Raw genomic sequence first — 18,914 nt, forward strand, 5'->3', positions numbered from 1 at the left:
GGGGGATGACCAGGGAGGATTACCTCCCCGGACCCCTTTTCCTCCTGCAGACGTGAAGAAGACGAGGAGGAGGAGGGAGGACGGGACCCAGGGCCGGTGGCTCAGAGCTCGAGGTCGTTGGAGATGCGGGTGACGAGGGTGCGGAAGACCAGGGCAGTGCCCACCACGCGCCGGAAGAGAAACTCCCCGCAGGCCCGGCCGGGGCAGCTGGCAGACCTCCACTTCGAAGTGGGACAGGGGCTCGGGCCCGCCCGCACCCCCGTGCAGGCAGGCCAGCAGGAACGGCTGTGGCTGGCGGCAGCGGCAGCGGGCGGCCGCGGTGGCCTGGCGCAGAGCTGCCATCAGGGCCTCGGGTGGGCGCGAGCTGGTCAGCTTCACACTCCAGGGGAATCGGAGCAGCCGGGGGGCGGTTTCCGTTTGATCCCAAGGTAGATGGCAACTGAGGAGGGAGGACGTTAGAGGTCACAGATGGGAGAGGAAAGGCAACCCACTGTCCCCTCTTCAGGACAGACGCCTAGGTGTCCCCTCTGAGCTGTCTCCTTGTCATCCCCGGGCAAAGTTTCAGCTGGACATACATTCCCACGTCTCCCTGCAGCTGGGCACGGCCTTGCCTCCAACTCCAGGATGCAAGTGGACGTGACATGCGGCACCTGCACACACAGCGCCTCCTCCAGCGCACACTGCAGGCCCTGGCCCCTCGTGCCCCACGTCCTGTGAGCTGTATCAGCGGCAGCATGAGGCAGCCTCTGCTGTGAAGGTGGCGACCGGCTCTAAGGGACGGTGATGCAAGAACCTGGCTCCCCGAATGAGCCCAGGGAATGGAGCTGCCCTGCCAGCCTGGCCTGGCCACATGGTTTGTGTAAAAGAGAAATTTATTCCTGTCTATTTTGGGGTCTCTTTGCTCCAGCAGCTGGGCTTGTTTCTTTTTTTTTTTTAAAATATATTTTATTGATTTTTTACAGAGAGGAAGGGAGAGAGATAGAGAGTTAGAAACATCAATGAGAGAGAAACATCGATCAGCTGCCTCCTGCACACATCCTACTGGGGATGTGCCCGCAACCCAGGTACATGCCCTTGGCCGGAATCGAACCTGGGACCTTTCAGTCCGCAGGCCGATGCTCTATCCACTGAGCCAAACCGGTCTCGGCATGGGCTTGTTTCTTAACTAATACATCCCTCTGATAAGAACAGTCACTTTTCCCTGGAGGACCAACCTTCTCCACTCTAGACCACGGGTTCTCACCTAGAAGGGGTACTTGGGAATTTCTGGGGGCTTTCTGATGGTCACCATGTCTTGGGATGGGAGCACTGTGGGCATTGATTAGCTTGTGTACGGGGAGGGTCAGGGGCAACACATGTTCTGCAATGGGAAGAGGGCCCTGCACAACGAAGAAATATCCTGCCTCGAGTACCAAGGGTGTTCCTTCTGACAAGTACTGCAGATCTAGTCTTTCTGGTTTAGGTGGGGCTGACTGCCTCTCAGTGCCAAGGGTGAGCACAGGACTCAGTTCTGGCCAATGAGAGCATCCCATCTCCCTGGTTACTGTGATTGGCTCAAGGATGAGCACATGATTATATCTGACCAATCAGAATACTCCATCCCTCCGGCCATAGGTATTGGTCGGACATGTGACCAGGCCCCAGCCAATGAGAGTCAGTCCTGGGACTTTGTTGGAACTACTGGGGCAGTTCTTTACTTCCACTGGGGGGGGCGGTCCCTAAACTGATATCGTGTCAAACTAAAGTAGGGCTCGGCAAAGTATAGCACTGCTTGCTTTTTTCTTTTTTTTGTAAGAAAATTTGAATCTTTAATTAAAAGCTTTACATTATTCATCACTGCACTGCTTGCTTTTTGTAAATAAAGTTTTATTGGAACGTCAGCCAGACCCATTCGTTTGTACTGAATATAACTACTTTTGTGCTACAATCGCAGAGCTGAATAAGCATGACAGACTGACTAGCCCTCAAAGTCTAAACTACTTTCTACCTGGGGCTGTTAGACTCTGTCTGCCACCAGCTGGCCCAGAGCTGCTGGCCACCACTCTGCCTCATTGGATGAGAGGAAAGGAGGTGTCTACAGGGGGAGGAGCTGGTTATGGATGGGAGAGGCTGAAGTTAGAGAATGTCAAGAGCAGGTGCTCAAGGACGGGGAGGAAATGAGGGGCAATCGGCAGCGCGGAGAGGAAGAGCTGCTGGCAGAGAAGGGCGGTCACAGGGGGACTCAGGGAGCTGGCCTTAAAGGATGAGACTCAGTCCCGTCTAAGGACCAGGGGGCAGCGGGGGAGGGGCTGAGGGAAGCGGGGTCTGAGGCACGTGAGGGAGAGGGACAGTGTGGCAGTCGGGGGAGGCACATGCACTTACCTTGTGACCTCAGGTCCCCCGATTCTCTCAGGTTCGTCTGAGACCCTAGGGGAGGAGAGGGGGCCAGAGTGTTTCATCTGGACACAGGAGCCTCCGCTCCCCCACCCCACTGCCTCCAAGACTCTGGCAGCCCTGCCTTGGCCCCCGTGCCTCCCTGCTGGCTGGAGCTGGGCAGGGGAGGGCCTGGAGTCGGATTTGCTCTCCTTTCCCAAGCCCAGAACGGGAGCCCATTCTGAAATGGTTAGTGCAGGTTGTAGGAAAGATACTGAAGAATTCGGAAGACAAAAGAACAGGCAGGTGGGCAGAGACAGCCACGTGTAGAAGGGGCGACACACACACGCACCCCTTCCTCCGGCTTTGCTCCAACGACCCTCCTCTGGGAGGCCGGCCCCTTTAGAGCTGCTCCTTCCCTTTCCCACACCCTGACCCCCCTCCCTGCCCTCGTTTCTCTTTCCTACTTGTCGCTACCTGACAGTCTATGTATTTTACTTATTTACTGCTCACTGTCTGGGTCCCCTGGTGGAATGCTGGCTCCGCCCGGGCAGGGCTTGGCAAAGTACATCTTGTTCACTCTACTGCAGGGCCCAGGATGGTGCCAAACACAGCAGGTGCTCAATGAATAATAATGGCAAACGTTTATAAGCATTTTCCAAGGCAACATTCTAAGCTCGGTCCACATAGCACCTCACTTAGTCCGCACAGCAACCCTATGAGGGAGCCACTGTTACTGCTATCCCATTTTAGAGAAAAGCGAGCCCCAGAGAGGCCGAGTGACTTGCTCAGGTCACTCAGCAGAGCTGGGGTCTAAACCTCATGAGTCTGGCTCCAGGGCCCAGACTATTGTTTATTAAATGAGTAAATGACCCCACATACAGACCGCCTCTCCCATTCACAGCACCCCCGCCCCCCACGCCTGCACGCACAGCTCGGACACGCAGACAAGGAGGCAGAGCCAGTGAGAGCAGAGGGTGGACAGGACTTACTGATCTTGGATCCCTGGGGCAAAGAGGCGCCCGAAACGCAGCGGTTAGAGTTCTGCCGTTTAGAGGGGTCGAGGGTAACCCTGTAGTGTGAGGAGGGAGCGAAGGGTGACGGAGGAGGAGGAAGATGAGGAGGAGGAAGTGGAGGAGGAGATGATACCGAGGTAAAGGAGGCAGAGTTGAGTAGAAGACAGGTTAGGCCCATCAGCCCCCAACCGCGACCCCTGTCCCCCATGTCCCGTGGGGCTCACCTTCGGGTCAGTTTGGAGGTCAGCTTGGTAAAGAGGTTGGTGGTGGGGCGGGGCCGCCCGGTGGGCAGGGGTGTGGCCTCGTGGGCCAGTGTGGGAGAGGCAGGGGGCCCGTTCTGCACGCCCCCACCTCCCCCGCCCCCTGCCCGCCGGTCCCGGACCTGGCCACCGTGGAAGGTGCTACGGATGGTGGAGCCCCGTGCCAGGCGGCTCCGCTCCCCTGATGGGGGAGCCAGGCTGTGACTGGAGGGGGAGGCGGGGGGCACCCGTGGGGTACCCGAGCTGTGGGCAGAGAGGAACAAGTCAGAGAGGGACCCAAGGCAGGCCAAGCCCCCAGTCCCGCTGATTCTTCACTGTCCTGAGGTCAGAAACTTCTCCCAGCCAAGAGCTCAGAGGCAGGGCGAGCTGTGAAGGAAGTGTGTACTGCACCGTCCCCTCCGGAGTCAGCCCTCCTTACCTGTCCCTTCTTCAAACAAACTCTACCCGCTCCAAACGGCCCCTACCCAGCCCCCCTTCCTCCACACTCAGCTATTGAATAGCTTCCCATACATTTTTGGGCGAATCCTTTGCTATTTGCCATCCAAACCTCAGGAGCCAAATCAACTTTGCAAATACTTTGCTATCTCAACTTCCATTATCCAAACTTGGGAAATGAATAGATGTGTACGTCAAGGGTACCTATATTCATTATAACCATTTCTCAACAGGCGACAATAAAGAGGAAGGGACCCGCTTCTTGACTCTCTCAAGATGGTGTGTGAGCAGTGGTGGCCCCTCTGTCCCAGAACCCTCCTCTAGCCCCTCCACCTCTCCCAGTTCTCACAGGAGGCCCCAACTCCAACCTCCATCCTTCCGGGGGCCCCAGCACCAGCCTGGATCTCTAAGAGGGAACCCTGACTGTGGCAGACGCCACTACCTCTCCCTCAGAATCCTTCTTGTTTTCTATAGTAATCAAACCTTTAACGAAGAGCGTGAGTACCGCACAGGGCCACCCGGCCAGAGACTACATTTCCCAGCCTCCCTTGCAGGTAGGGGTGGTCATATGACTATGCTCTGGCCAACAGAATAAAAACAAAAGTGCTTGGTACTATTTCTGGGTCTAAAAAGAATGCTGTTTGCCCTCTACTCTCTTTCCGCCCCCTCTGGCTCTTTGGGAAATGGTGGCAACTGCCGCAGCGGCCTGAGACCCGGATCGGAGCCTCATGCTGAGGCTGGCAGACTCAATCTGGGTTCTCAGAGGACTACGCCTCCACCTCATTTAAGCCATGATGCCTTGGGATCTCTTTGTTTCAGCAGCTGAGTCCATAACCTAACTACACACTGTCTCTTGACTAGAACTGGAAGGCCATGCATTACAGTGATTACAAACAGACTCTAGAGTCAGTCTAGAACAGCCGTGGGCAAACTACGGCCCGTTTGAAATGAATAAAACTAAAAAAAAAAAAAAAAAAAGACCGTACCCTTTTATGTAATGATGTTTACTTTGAATTTATATTAGTTCACACAAACACTCCATCCATGCTTTTGTTCCGGCCCTCCGGTCCAGTTTAAGAACCCATTGTGGCCCTTGAGTCAAAAAGTTTGCCCACCCCTGGTCTAGAATCTGCTTCTTGCCTTACCAGCTGTGGTGCCCCGGACAGTTTACTTAACTTTTCTGTATCTCATTTTCTCAGCTATAAAATGGATACCGGGATCCACCTCACAGAGTTAAGGGCATTCAACCAGCTAAGGTGCAGAGGCCTGGCCCAGGGTTCCCGCCTGATGAATTATTATTTTTATGTCTCTACAGTCCTGGTGGGCAGGAGTGTCACTATCCTGAAGTCCCCCCACCCCGACTCCTGGACTTGAACTCTGACAGGAACAAATTCATCCCTTTCATGCCGCAGCCAGTCTGCACTGGTTCCCTCACTCGCCAGCTGGAAGAGACTGAACAGACACGAGCAAATAAGTTTGAAAACAAGCCAACCAGAGGATGTGGAAGCTGTGACATTCTGGGGCTTCTAAGTTCTAAAAATGGATCATTCAAAAAAAAATAAACTCAGATTTCTAAGGCTCGTGGGCAGAGAACAGGGCAGACTGCTTCCCCGTGCTGACTAATTAATTAAGGGAGGAGGACTTTCAGGGGAGTCTGGGCGGGGGAGGACTCGGGCAGATACATACACTCCCCAGTACCCATGGTACCCCCGACCCCCAACATCTACCCACCTCAGATCAAGGGGGCCCTGCTCACCTCATCCCACTCCCCGCTCCCCCTTCTCCACTGTCACACCCTCCGTACCTGTTTTCTTTGCCATTTGGCAACAGGGACGGGCGCTCAGCCCCTGGGCGTTCCGTGCAAACGTAGGTGTTCCTGCGGGTCATCATGCTGGGAGGGAGGTTGTTCTGTGAGAGACAGGGCCAGGAGGGGAGTGAGGGCATGGAGGGACACTCCTTACTCCTCACTTTTACCCGCTCTGGCCTCCCTCATGATGAACAAGGAGAGGCCTGTGTGTAAACTGATGGTTGACCCTGGGCTAAAGGAACCAAAGACACGAGGCTCCTGGGCCCTCCCAGCAATCCAGGCTGAGTCACAGGAGGCCCCTGGGGCTGGGAGGTTCCAGGGGCAGCCTCGTCCACCTCTCTCCCGCCCCACCACCCCTTGGTACAGACCAACAAGCTTTTTTTTTCTCCAACAAACTTTTAGAACATATTCATGCTACATGGTGTCTCTTCGCTTTGCCTTTGCACAGACGGTCTCATCTGCTTGGATATTCCTCCTACCTTCCCCCTGACTCACTCCTCTGTACATCTGAGGTGTCGCTTCATGATCTACCCCCACCCCCAGCTCCAGCCTGAGTCAGGTGCCGCCTCTGGCCTCCCCCAAGCAGCCTTCAGCACTCTGTACTGCAACATCTGTTCACATGTACATCCCTCCCTCCCAGAACCGTGAGCTCTCAGAGGACAGAAATACCGAATCGGGATTATGTCGCCTCATAAACTGCACTGGGAAGTGAGCCTCTTCTTTAATTCAGGCTGTTTGTCGAAGACTGGTATTTTTTATGCTTGGAAGAATTCCGCCAGTTTAGAGCCATCTGTGTCTGGAATTTTCTTTATGGGAAAGTTTTCAATTCTGGAGTCAATCTCTTTAATAAGAATATATGACTGTTCAGGTTTCCTATTTCTTTTTGTTCAGTTTAGCTCACTGTGTCTTTAAAGGCATTTGTCCATTTCAGCTAAGTGGTCAAATCTACTGGCTTAAAGTAGTTTCCACTACCTTCTTGCTATCTCTTTATGTTACAGCACAGTCCCCTTTTCATCCTGATATTGGCCATTCGTGTTTGCTATCTTTTTTCTCAATCAGCCCTGCTCGGGGTCCAGTGCTGTCACCAGCCTTTCTAAGAACCAGCTTTCGGCTCTGTTGATGTTTTTCTCTAGTTTACATTTGTTTTCCCTTTTATTGACTTCCCTTCTATTATTTCCTTCCTTCTCCTTTCTGGAGGGCTAATTGCTGTTCCTTTCCTCCTTTCTTAAGCTGCGGGTTTATTTGAACACTAACAGTAGCTCTCAATGAGCGCTTACTGAGCCAGACACTGTGTGAAGGACTTTATGTACAAGATTCTCATCTCACAAGGACCCAAGTTTTTTAATGAGCTCATTTCACAGGATGGAGTCCTACAGCTCAGAGAGGTAAAGTCACTTGCTCAAGGCCACACAGCTCATCAGTGTAATTCAAACTTCGGTCTATATGGCTTCAGAGTCCGGACCACTTTCCTAGTACCTGCCTGCACGCTGGTCTCCCACTGTTGAGGGCGTTTGGTTCCCCCAGCTGCACCCTGCCACTCCAGGAAGCTACAGGAGAAGCCAAGTGCTACACTCCTCAGACTCGTCGGCGGCTCAGGTTCTGGACAGGAACGGGTCCTGCCAACCTTCGCACGCATGAAGCCCCGACTTCCGCTCTCACAGGCCAGGTCCTGCGGCCTCTGCTTCGGCAGGGCCCCCACCCCATCTTCCAGGTGCTGGATGTCACGGGGCCTCTGGCTGAGGGTGAAGTCCTGGAGTCTCGCACTGCAGCCATGACCGCGTGCTCTGGAATTCAACAAGCTGCCGGCAGCCTCAGGGGGGCAGCTCCTGGTGGGTCTGGCCCGCTGACAAGGTGTCATTCCCACAGGTCTAGGCTTCTGCCTGCTTCTCCAGGCCTTCCTACTATTTTATAAGCACCACACCTAGTTCCCTGTATTAAATCCTTCCTACACGCTGTATGCCTCTTTCGGACACTGAATGCTAATTTACACATTAGCACCAAGCACAAGATCAGACAAAGAGAGAACGCTCAGCAAATGTTTGTTGAATGAATGAGTGAGTGAACGGATGTAACAAGGAGTCCTGTGTGGTGGTCTGGGGAGCAGGACGGGAAACGCCAAGGTCTGAAAAAATGTGAGCCCAGTGGCATCTGCAGGCCGGGCCTCAGGTGGCCGTACCCGACCCTGCCCCAGCCCCAGCCACTCACAGGGGTGCTCGTGCTGTCCTTCCGCCGCTCCGGGATTTCTGCTTTGTTGGGGTTGTGGGCACTGCTGACCATCGGGCTGGAGGGGGGCAGCCCTCGGCTCCCGCTGCCCGCAGCACTGCAGCTCGCCTTCCGGCTCGGCAGGCGCTCCTCCTTCAGCTCCGCCTCCCCCGTGCTGGTTGGGCTGCGCTTGGGGTGCAGGGGTGTGGGGGATGGGCCGCCTGGTGGAGGGAGGGGACAGTTAGGGCTGGCATCACCTGGAAAAGCCAGAACCTACACTGGGTGACCCTGGGAACCTCCGCATTCCTCCCTGGGCCATATCTCTGTGTAGGCGACTCTGACAGGGGCTGTCAGATTGACCCAGAAGCTCCAGAGTGACCTGAAGCACGCAGAGGCAGGCGATGCACGGCATCATTCTTTTCTTTAAGGCCCAGAGACTGGGAACAGCCTAAATACTGCTCAACAGGCAAATCCTATCTAATAAAAGAGTAATATGCAAATTAACCATCACTCCATCACAAAGATGGCGGCGCCCAGTCCCCTCAGCCCCGCCGCTGAAGTGTGTAGGCCTGTTGGCCAGGCAGGTGGCAGGGAGCGGGGGGAGGGCCGAGTGCTGAGGCATCGCTGCTGGAGTGTCTGGGCCTGTCAGCTGGCCAGGGGCCGCAGGGGCGAGCGGCAAGGCACGATCCGCTCACTCTGGTGGCCAATCCAGCCTCGCTGCTCTGCCGCCAATGGAGTGTCCTGAGGGAGGGAGTGAGGCAGCGGAGACGGGAGGGAGCGAGGCAGTGGAGAAGGGTGGGCTTCGCTCCCTTCTCTGCTTCGCTCGGCCGCAGGAAGCCTTATTCTTGCAGGAATAGGCCCGAGGAAGCCCTATTCTTGCAGGAATCTTCCTGCAACAGGCCTCTAGTAGTTAAATAAATCAAGTCATTCCACATAATGGAATACTATGCAGCCTTTAAGAATGAGAAAGCTCCGCCCAGCTGATGTGGCTCATTGGTTGAGCATCGACCTATGAACCAGAAGGTCACCATTTGATTCAGGTCAGGGCACATGCCTAGGTTGCAGGCTCAGTCCCCAGTAGGGGGCGTACAGGAGGCAGCTGATCAATGATTCTCTCTCATCATTGATGTTTCTACTTCTCTCTCCCTCTCCTTTCCTCTCTGAAATCAATAAAAAATAAATAAAAATAAAAAGAATGATTATGTAACAATAGAGTGATCTTCAAGACAGACTGCAAAGCAGGCCTACACTGTGCTATCATTTGCATAAAAAAGGAGAAAAGTGCTTATCTATACATATCTACTATATCACCTTGTTTATATATGAATATCTCCAAAGAGCTATCATCTGCATCAAAAGAGGAGAATGTTACCTGTACAGTAAATTAATATGTTAACATAATATTTATATCTTTGTATGTCCCTTTTCTTTCTCCTTTTCATCTTCTCTCTCTCTCTCTCTCTCTATATATATATATATAGACAGACAGATAGATAGATAGATACACACACACATTTATTCACCCAAGGATATTTTTCCCATTGATTTTGAGAGAGAGTGGAAGGGAGGGAGGAGGGAGAGAGGGAGAGAGGGAGAGAGGGAGAGAGAGAGAGAGAGAGAGAGAGAGAGGGAAACACCACTGCAAGAGAGACACGTTGATTGGTTGTTTCCCGCACGTGCCCCAACTGGGGCCAGGAATGGAACCTGCAACCCAAGTACGTGTCCTTGACCAGGAATCGAACCCAGACCCTTCAGTGCTTGGGACGAGGCTCTAACCACTGAGAAACACTGGCCAGGGCTACCTCATTATCTATATATATAAAAACCTAATATGCAAATAGACCGAATGGTGGAACAACTGGTTGCTATGACGTGTGCTGACCACCAGGGGGCGTGCGCGGAACATGGCGGGTGTCAGCAGCAGGTGGCAGAGCACAGAACATGGCAGGTGTCAGCCACAGCGGGATGGTGGAGCAGGTGAGTAGGGGAGCCAGACCAAGGTAGGGTGCTGGTCGCTGTCAGCGGGGTGAGCCTCTGCTGGTTACAGAAAATCCTTTGCTCCCATGTGCCACGGTCCCGCCAGGTGCTTGCACCCACGGCCAGTGCCAGTCCCGCTCGCACCCGCTGCTGGGGCCAGAGCCACCGCTTGCACCTGCTGGGGCGCCTGGCGCCAGCCCCTATCACTCCGCACTGTCAGTGGGTGCAAGTGGCAGCTGCAGGCCCTGATCACCCCTCAGGGCTTCTCCACCTCCCCCTGCTCCTGAGGGGTGATCCGGGCCAGCAGCTGACTCTTGCGCCTGTTGCCGGCAACGGCATCGCTCGCACCCACTGCCAGTGCTGGAGCTGCTGCTTGCACCCACTTTTGGTGCTATTAATGGGTGCAAGTGGCGGCTTCTGGCCCCGATTGCCCCTGAGTGCTTTTCCACCTCCCCCTGCTCCTGAGGGGCGATCAGGGCAGCAGCTGCGCATGCATCCACTGACAGTGCTGGCCCCACGCACACCCACTGCTGGCCCCAATCGCTCCACACCGTCAGTGGGTGCGAGCGGGGCTGGCACCATCAGTGCATGGGAGCGGCAGCGGCAGCAGCTCCCGCCGGCAGACAGGGGACTGGGGACCAGGGCCATGGAGGGAGGGGTCGGGCGGGGGCGTGGAGGATGGGCTGAGACCCGCCCCTGGGTCTACCACAGCCTTGCAGCCCACAGTTCCTTTCAGGGTGCACGAATTTGTGCGAGGCCCCTAGTATATTTATAAATAAAACCTCTCCAAAAGAATGTATATAATCAATGTATACTCAAATAAACTCTTGAAAGTTTTTTTAAAAAAAACAATGTATATAAAACCAGTAACCGTGGCTGCCTCCAAGGAGAACAAATGGGGTGGGGGTGGGGCTCACAGAAATGTGTTGAACGAAAACTATTTTACTGTTTACCCTTTGCATACTACCAAAATTTAAAGCCTGTGACTGTTTTAATTTCAAAAACAAATCTGGCCCCTTAGAACATCTTAGGAATTTATGGTTTCAGAACCAGGGGATTAAACATGTTCTAGAAGTTCAGTCAGAACTGCTAAATCCTCAGGAACCTTAATGGTCACTGTCCAAGGACAGTAATCTCCATGACGACAGACGGGCACCGACAGACACCGGCACCGTCAACGATCCTTTCCCTGAGAACCCTGGGAGCCCAGGTCTCCACGCGGGGCTTTAGGGGGTATAGTGTTGTACCAAAGGATGTTGGGGTCACAGCCTCTCTAGCACTTTCTGGGCCAGTCTTGCTATTTAAAGGGGTGGGGGAGCCCTGACTGGCTTGGCTCAGTGGATAGAGCGTCGACCTGCCGACTGAAGGGTCCCCAGCTGGATTCCAGTCAAGGGCACATGCCTGGGTTGTGGGCTCGACCCTCAGTGGGGGGTGTGCAGGAGGCGGCCGATCAATGATTCTCTTTCATCACTGATGTTTCTATCTCCCTCTCCCTTCCTCTCTGAAATCAATAAAAAATATATTTTAAAAACAATAAAAAATAAAGGGGTGGGGGAGCCCTGGCCGGTGTGGCACCGGTTGGGCACCAACCCATGCACCAAAAGGTTACCAATTTGATTCCCGGTGAGGGCACGTGCCTATGCTGTGGGCTCGATCCCTGGTAGGGTGTGTGCAGGAGGCAGCCGATCAGTGTTTCTCCCTCTCTTCCCCTCTCCCTTTCTCTCTCTCTAAAAATCAATAAAAAACCTTTAAAATAAAATAAAAAAGAGGGCGGCGGGGAAGGAGACCCAGAGGAGGGGAATGGCTGGACCGCCCAGAACCACACTGAGCTCCTGACACTCCTCTCCAGGTACAACTTGAGTTGGTCTCCAAAACCGAGAGGTAAGGAACCGAGGGCCTGGGAAAAGATAAGGTGAGATAAGGAAGAGAGGAAGGAGAAACCAAATGAGCAGAGGAAGCGAGACACCGATGGTGTCTGCTCTGGGTCTGGTTGTGCATTCCTGCCCCCAAGGCCCGTGCGATGTCCCTGCATCTCTATAAGCAAGTCCTCTCTTCGAGGCGATGGGCTCGAGCGGGTTGTTGCTTGCTACCCGAGAGCCTGACGGTGGGGCGGCCATACTCACAGAAGTCGCTGTGCCTGCGCTGGCGGTGGTAGGTGGAGGAGGAGCTCCGCTGCCCTTTGCTGTGGCTGGTGCCTTTGCCGGAGCTTGTCCCGTTGGTGGTGTCGCTGGGCGCCCGCACCCTTGCCAGGGCCAGTGCTGGGGCGCCCCGGTCCCCGCCCTCCTGCAGGAGGACAGACAATGAGCCTCAGCCCCATGTCCTCTCGGCCCCAGAAGTCCCTCCACCCCAGGCAGCCCGAATCCCAAATGCCCCTGGTGCCTCCTGACCTCAGTCTTCCTGCCCAGCAGGAGGTAGGTGGCGGTCACTTCGTTGTACTTCTGGCTGGTCAAGGCCTCTTTGATTTCTTCCCGAGTGTAGCCCATACCCACCATCACCTCTGAGAGAGGGGGACGGAGAGGAGGCTCAGGCCCTCAGGCCCTTCCTTCCCACATCAGCAATGCCTACTCTTTGGCTGGTCCAGTGCCCACTCCCCTTCTGCCAGGAGGACTCTGATTTTCCTTGGCAGAACACCCTTTCCCACGCAGATCACTGAGCGGATGCCTGCCTGCTCCAAGCCCCGAGGGCGGGAAGATGACCCAGGTCTGGCCAATCAGAGCATTCCACCCCCAGGGCCAAACTGACTGGTTCAGGGCAGCCAATGGGCACCAGCCTAGTGCTTTCGGTGGAACTGTAGGAAGTGGCTCTCTTCCTGATGAGGTGCCCAGACCACTAGGCTATGCTGCCGGCAGCTTGCTCCTGGCGGGAGGGCTGCCTGGAAATAAAGCTGTCACTTGGCAGATTCCCAACTGCCTCTGAGCACCTGGGTCCAGCTGTGTCGAAGGCTGACATCCCAGCCTGTTTAGTTATGTGAATAACGTCACTCTTAGGTTAAACCATGTTACATTGCTGGTATTGACGATTTTTAAGCAAACGGCGATTTCGTATGCTTCCACCTCTTATTATCACCATCATCTGGTTTAAGCCAGAATGGCTTGGGCTTTCTGTTCCTTACAACCAGGGAAGTCCTGATTAAGGACCTTCTGACGGTGGCCTCAGTTTCCTCAGCTGTACAATGGAGGGTTACTGGGTGGCCCCTAAGGGGCTCTTCCAGGGCTAATGCTTTAGGGGTCAAGTGTTCGAAGGTTCTGGGCTGGAGGGATGGGGACCAAAGGAGTGGAGGGTGAGTCACGGGCCAACGTAGGGACTTGCCCCAAACTCGCAGATTACCGATGGCTGTGCCCCAGCACTCCGGAAGTGCTCCGACATCCCTGTGTGTGTGTGTGTTTAATATACTTTTATTGATGTCAGAGAGGAAGGGAGAGAGGGAGAGATAGAAACGCCAATGATGAGAGAGAATCATGGATCGGCTGCTTCCTGCACGCCCCCCACCGGGGATGGAGCCCGCAACCCGGGCATATGGCCTTGACCGGAATTGAACCCGGGACCCTTCAGTCTGCAGGCCAAGGCCCTATCCACTGAGCCAAACCAGCTAGGGCCATTCTTTTGTGTTTGAATAGTCAAAGCTAACATACATCAGCACTCAGTACATCCCTGATATAAAGTGCAGTATGTAGACTATACTCCCAGTCAATTAATATTCATAACACCCTGTAGGACAGTTCTATGAATATGCCATTTTACAGACGAGGAAACAGACGCACCGAGAAGGGCAGCCACTTGCCCAGGGCCACAGGGACTGGCGCCAGGCTCTCGCTCTCCCCACGGTCTGGCCAAGTTGCTGAGGCACCAACCGGAGGGGTGGGGCTGGAGGGCTCCTCCCCTGGCCCTGGGGCCCGCGCTCGCTGACCCTCACCGATTCGCTTGGTGTCCCCAAAGTCCTCCTCCGGCTCTGTGTATGGCTTCAGCTCCTCACCCTCATAGCCGATATTGATCCATTTGTCTTTCATGATTTGCTGCAGGAATCGGAGGGCAGGGGAGGGGGAAGACATGTCAGGAGAAGCCAGGAAAAAATATAGGTTCCCACCCCCACGGCCTAGCATCCCAGAAGTGAGGGCTTCCTGAGAGCGAGCACCTCCTCACCCCATTTCCCGGCAACCCCCCCCCCCGCTGGAGCCTCCAGATGCCACCTCCCGCCCCCACATCATCTGGGTCCCCGGCACGCTGTAATCATCCTAGAAGCTCATTAGCTAATTACTGGCGTGGCAGGGAGTGGGCGAGGCTGCTGGGTCGGGGGGTGCATCAGGATGGTTCTGGGAGCCTTTTCCTGGGCTGCTCGGCTCCCCCCACCTTCCGGCCGAGGACCTTAGCAGGCGGGTGGGGAGAGGACAGGTGCAGGACAAGAAGGCAGCCGGAGGGGTGTGGGGCCGGCTTACCTCCAGAGTACAGCGTTTAGCGGGGTTCAGCACCAAAAATCTGCGCAGGATGCTCTCACAGTCGGTAGACATGTAGAAAGGGACCCGGTACTTCCCCCTGAGGACTCGCTCCCGCAGCTCCTGAGGGGACAGGGTTACTGGGGGAGGGGTCCGCCCGCCTCCCCACCCCTCACACACACACACTCATCTCTCACTTCTGTCCCAGTCCCCGGACAGAAGTGACAGGAGCCCCGAGTCCCCGCCCTGAACGAGGCGGGTGAAACCCCACCACTCCCTCCTGACCTCAGTTCCCCATCTGTAAAATGGGAGTATTGTGCCAAATGCAGCAATTTTCAAAAAAATATCACCAGTTTAAAGCTATATAACTTCTCATCCAGAGGAAACCTTACAGAGAAAGTGAATTCTCTAAGCCAGGTGAGTGGGGAGGTGGCAGGTGAGTTAGCCTCTGGGCTCAGTCTCTCTATCTGTAAACAGGGAGCCCAGCACCCACTTCAGGGGCCAGGGAGTGAGTGAGTTTATAGCAGTAAGTGCCCAGCACGCGCTAGGCCCGAGCAGCACTATTTAAACATTAGACGTATACAAGGGGAGGGGGAGGGGACTCCTGCCCACGCCCTCCATCCCTGTACCTTCCCTCGGACGTGCCTGCCTGCCCTTCTGAAGAGCTCGGAGGCTCTGCAGGTCTCAAAGGATGAGCTCTCATCCGCTGACCTTTAAAAATAATTTTGTTTTGTTTTGTTAATTCTCACCTGAGGATATTTTTTCCCACTGCTTTTCAGAGTGGAAGGGAGGGAAGAGGGGGGAGAAAGAGAAACAGATGTGAGAGAGACACATTGACTGGTTGCCTCCTGCACACTCCCCAACTGGGGGTGGTGGGTAGGGAGCGAACCCACAACCCAGGTATGTGCCCCAAACTGGGAATTTAGCCCGAGACCCTTTGGTGCATGGGCAGGCGCTCTAACCAGTGAGCAACACTAGCCAGGGCTAAAATTTGTTTCAATTTGATTGATTTTAAAGAGAGAGGAAGGGAAAGAGAAACAATTTGTTGTTCCACTTAGTTATGCATTCATTGGTTGATTCTTATACGTACCTTGACTGGGGATCAAACCCACAACCCTGCATATAAGGGATGATGCTCTAATCGAGCGGTTCTCAACCTGTGGGTCGCGACCCCTTTGGCAGTCAAACGACCCTTTCACAGGGGTCGCCTAAGACCATCCTGCATATCAGATATTGACATTACGATTCATAACAGTAGCAACATGACAGTTATGAAGTAGCAACGAAAATAATTTTATGGTTGGGTCACAACATGAGGAACTGTATTAAAGGGCCAGAAGGTTGAGAACCACTGCTCTAACCAGTGAGCTACCCGGCCAGGGCTACGCTGACCTTTTTTTTAAGGGTTTTGTCTGAGGAGCCCTAAGGCTGTGCAGGAGAAAATGAATCCCACGCTCCATGGCATGGCGGACCAGGGAGAACCCTTTCCGTCCTGCATAAAGACCCGAGGGAGAGAGAAATGGGGAGGGGGGAAACCATCTGCTGGGGCCGGAAGAGGCGTGTGCCTGGGCAGCCTCCTGGGTCTGCAGATCGTTACAGCCCGAAGGGTCGTGAATATTTCATCATCATGAGGATCGCTTTCAGGGCTCTCACCCCGAGACGCGGGGCTCTGAGTGCTTTCCGAATATTACATCTGTGCTCACGATAACGCTGTGAAACAGGGTCGCGATGCCTATTTCCCAGACCAGGAGCCTGAGGCCCAGTGAGGTTGAGTCACTTGCCCTGGGGTTGTACAACCAGAACATGGCAGGGCCCAGGGCTCCGGAGCCTGCACTGTGTGACCACTGCAACGCACTGCCTGTCACATGGCAAGAGCAGCCATCGGCCACTGCCACCACCACCAGAGCTGCCCCAAGCGTGGCGCCCTGGCCAGATGCCAGGTTCCGGTGAAGGGCTATACACCCAGTGTGGCTGTGTCTAAGGTCACTCAGCAAGGAAATGACAAAGCCAGGACTTGTCCCAGCTGTGTGTCTCCTCTGCCCAGCAAGGAGGTGACAAGGGCCTGGGGCAGGTGAGCCGCTGGCCTGGTCCCTTGACAAGGTCTCCTGGCCCTGGCCGGTGGCACAGTGGTGGGAGCGTTGTGGTTTAGATTCCCGGTCAAGGGCATGTGCCTGGGTTGCAGGTTACTCCCTGCCCATGGGATGCGGTTCACTCCCTGCGTGCAGGAGGCCGCCAGTCAGTGTGAGAGATACATCAATGTTTCTCTCTCCCCGCCTCCTCCCTCCCTCCCTCCCACGGTCTCTGAAAAAGCAATGGAAAACACATCCTCTGATGAGGAGGAACCAAACAAAGGGAAGAGGAAAGGTCTCCTGGCTCATGCTCGGGGTGCAGAAGGCTTATTCTGCGACAGTGAGCCCTCTCCTGCCTCAGCTCAGCGCATGCTCGGTCGCTGCTACAAGCTGGTCCCGCAGTCCCCCCTGGACAGAGCGGGAGACTGACCCTCAGAGGGGCCGCCGCTCAGCCGAGACCACGGTGAAGGGCTCCCTCCCCCTCACCACTCGGCCTCTGCTCTGATGGCCTGTCCTCAGCAAGGACTTCCTGGCCTCCTGACCGTCCTCCGGGGCCACTCTGAGCAGGGCTGGGTGTTTCTGCAGTGAATTCCCACCCGGGTCCAATGGTGAGAACACACGGGCACCCACTGAGGCAGGTTCTGCAAGGTAACCGGCCGGAACTGGACAGCAACGCCACGTGAGGAAGGACATAAGAAGGCGGAGGAACGGATCCCAATGGAAGGAGGCTAAAGAGATAGGACCAGAGAACGCCACGCGGGAGCTGGGGGATGCTGGAGCAGAAAGGGGCTGCCAGGGATGTTCCTGGGACGACCGGAGGAATCTGAGCGCAGACCCTGGGTGGGAGGCCGGATGCACCGTCGCTGGATTTGCTGAGAGCGAAGGCGGACGGGAAAGGCCTGGTCTTAGGAGACACCTGCTGTACGTCGCCTTTTAGGGATAAAGGGCATCCTGCCTGCAACTAACTCCCAAACGTTCCATTAATAAGGAGGGTGGCAATGACATGCCGTGAGCACATATGGATACGACAACTGCGGCCAATGCTAGCGACTGGCGCATCTCCTGAAATTTGTTCTCGCCCTGCAACCTTTCTGTAGACGGGCAATGTTTCAGAATAAAAAGTTCAAAGAGAAAAGAAAACCACCGCACTAGAGCTCCCCCCACCCCATTCCCACCCTTCCCGGCTTCCCCCCTAGCACTGGCCAGCATCTGAAATAATACATCGCGCTTATTTATTCGGTTTTTGGCCTGGCTGTGCTGCTGGAATGTCGGTCCATGAGGGCAGGGTTTTTTTGTTTTAAGTGCACAATTCAGTGGTTTTCAGAACGTTCTGAGTTGTGCAATCATCACCACAATCTATTTTAGACCATTTGGTCACCCCGAGAGAAACCCTGTCCTCCAACTTCCCCATCCTCCCCTAGCCTTAGGCAAACGCCAATCTGCTTTCTGTCTTATGGACATTTCATCAGAGCGGAATCGTACAACGCGTGGACTTTTGTGACTGGCTCGTCCCACTCGGCGTGTGTGCAGGGACGGCCCCTGGTGTGGCACGTGAGAAGGCAGCGGCTCCTGCCTCTCTTGCCCACACGGTATCTGCAACACCCAAAGCAGCCTGACCCAGGGTCGACGGCCAATAAAAATGGACTGAGCGAGCCAGGATTTGAACCCCAGCCCGCCAGCCGCAAAGGCCCCGCCCTGAACCCCGACACAGCACGGTCCATCTGGGCTGGCCCTGCCTGACCCCGCACTGTCACATGACCTCAGGCCAGCCTGCCCCTCTGCATGGGAGCTGTGTTGGGACGCGGCCCAGAGAGCTCCTCCCAGGAGAGTAAGACCCCGCGCCAGCCCCGCCCAGCACCTTGAGGTTGTGCCCGTCGAAGGGCAGGGAGCCGCTGACGAGGGTGTACAGGATGACGCCCAGGCTCCAGATGTCCACCTCCGGCCCGTCGTACTTCTTGCCCTGGAACAGCTCCGGGGCGGCGTACGGGGGGCTCCCGCAGAACGTGTCCAGCTTCGAGCCCAGCGTGAACTCGTTGCTGAAGCCAAAGTCGGCGATCTTGATGTTGGCCTCGGCGTCCAGCAAGAGGTTCTCGGCCTGGGAGGGAAGGAGAGGGCCGAGGGTGGACGCGTGCGGTGGACAGGAGCACGGGCGCCGGAGCTGGCCCGCCCAGACCGACTGCGGCCTGGCCCCGACTCCCTGTGTGACCCCTGGGCAGCGACCGACCTCTCTGGGCCTTGGTTTCCTCCTCCATAGAATGGGGATAACCACAGTCCCTATAGACAGAAGATCAAGATGGGATGATAAAATAAAAAACCAAAATCGCTCCACGATGTCAAAGCGCGGGCAGTAAAATAGAGTGCAGGGA

At 55.2% G+C, this 18,914-nt stretch overlaps 1 protein-coding gene across 1 annotated transcript in view; it reads right to left on the reverse strand.

The window, feature by feature from the left end:
• Positions 1 to 28: 28 nt before the first annotated feature.
• The window catches only part of LOC102422275 (MAP/microtubule affinity-regulating kinase 4-like), a 25,916-nt gene continuing 7,030 nt past the window's right edge, over positions 29 to 18,914 (reverse strand). Inside the window, 11 exon segments of the mRNA XM_023748670.1 lie at positions 29 to 176; positions 178 to 439; positions 2,362 to 2,406; positions 3,593 to 3,871; positions 5,868 to 5,971; positions 8,076 to 8,329; positions 12,173 to 12,332; positions 12,437 to 12,546; positions 13,963 to 14,062; positions 14,483 to 14,602; positions 18,407 to 18,643. Coding sequence (XP_023604438.1) covers positions 102 to 176; positions 178 to 439; positions 2,362 to 2,406; positions 3,593 to 3,871; positions 5,868 to 5,971; positions 8,076 to 8,329; positions 12,173 to 12,332; positions 12,437 to 12,546; positions 13,963 to 14,062; positions 14,483 to 14,602; positions 18,407 to 18,643 — 1,746 coding nt within the window. The 3' untranslated portion in view covers positions 29 to 101.

Source organism: Myotis lucifugus, unplaced genomic scaffold (assembly GCF_000147115.1).
Source record: "Myotis lucifugus unplaced genomic scaffold, Myoluc2.0 scaffold_1650, whole genome shotgun sequence".
Lineage (NCBI taxonomy): Eukaryota > Metazoa > Chordata > Mammalia > Chiroptera > Vespertilionidae > Myotis > Myotis lucifugus.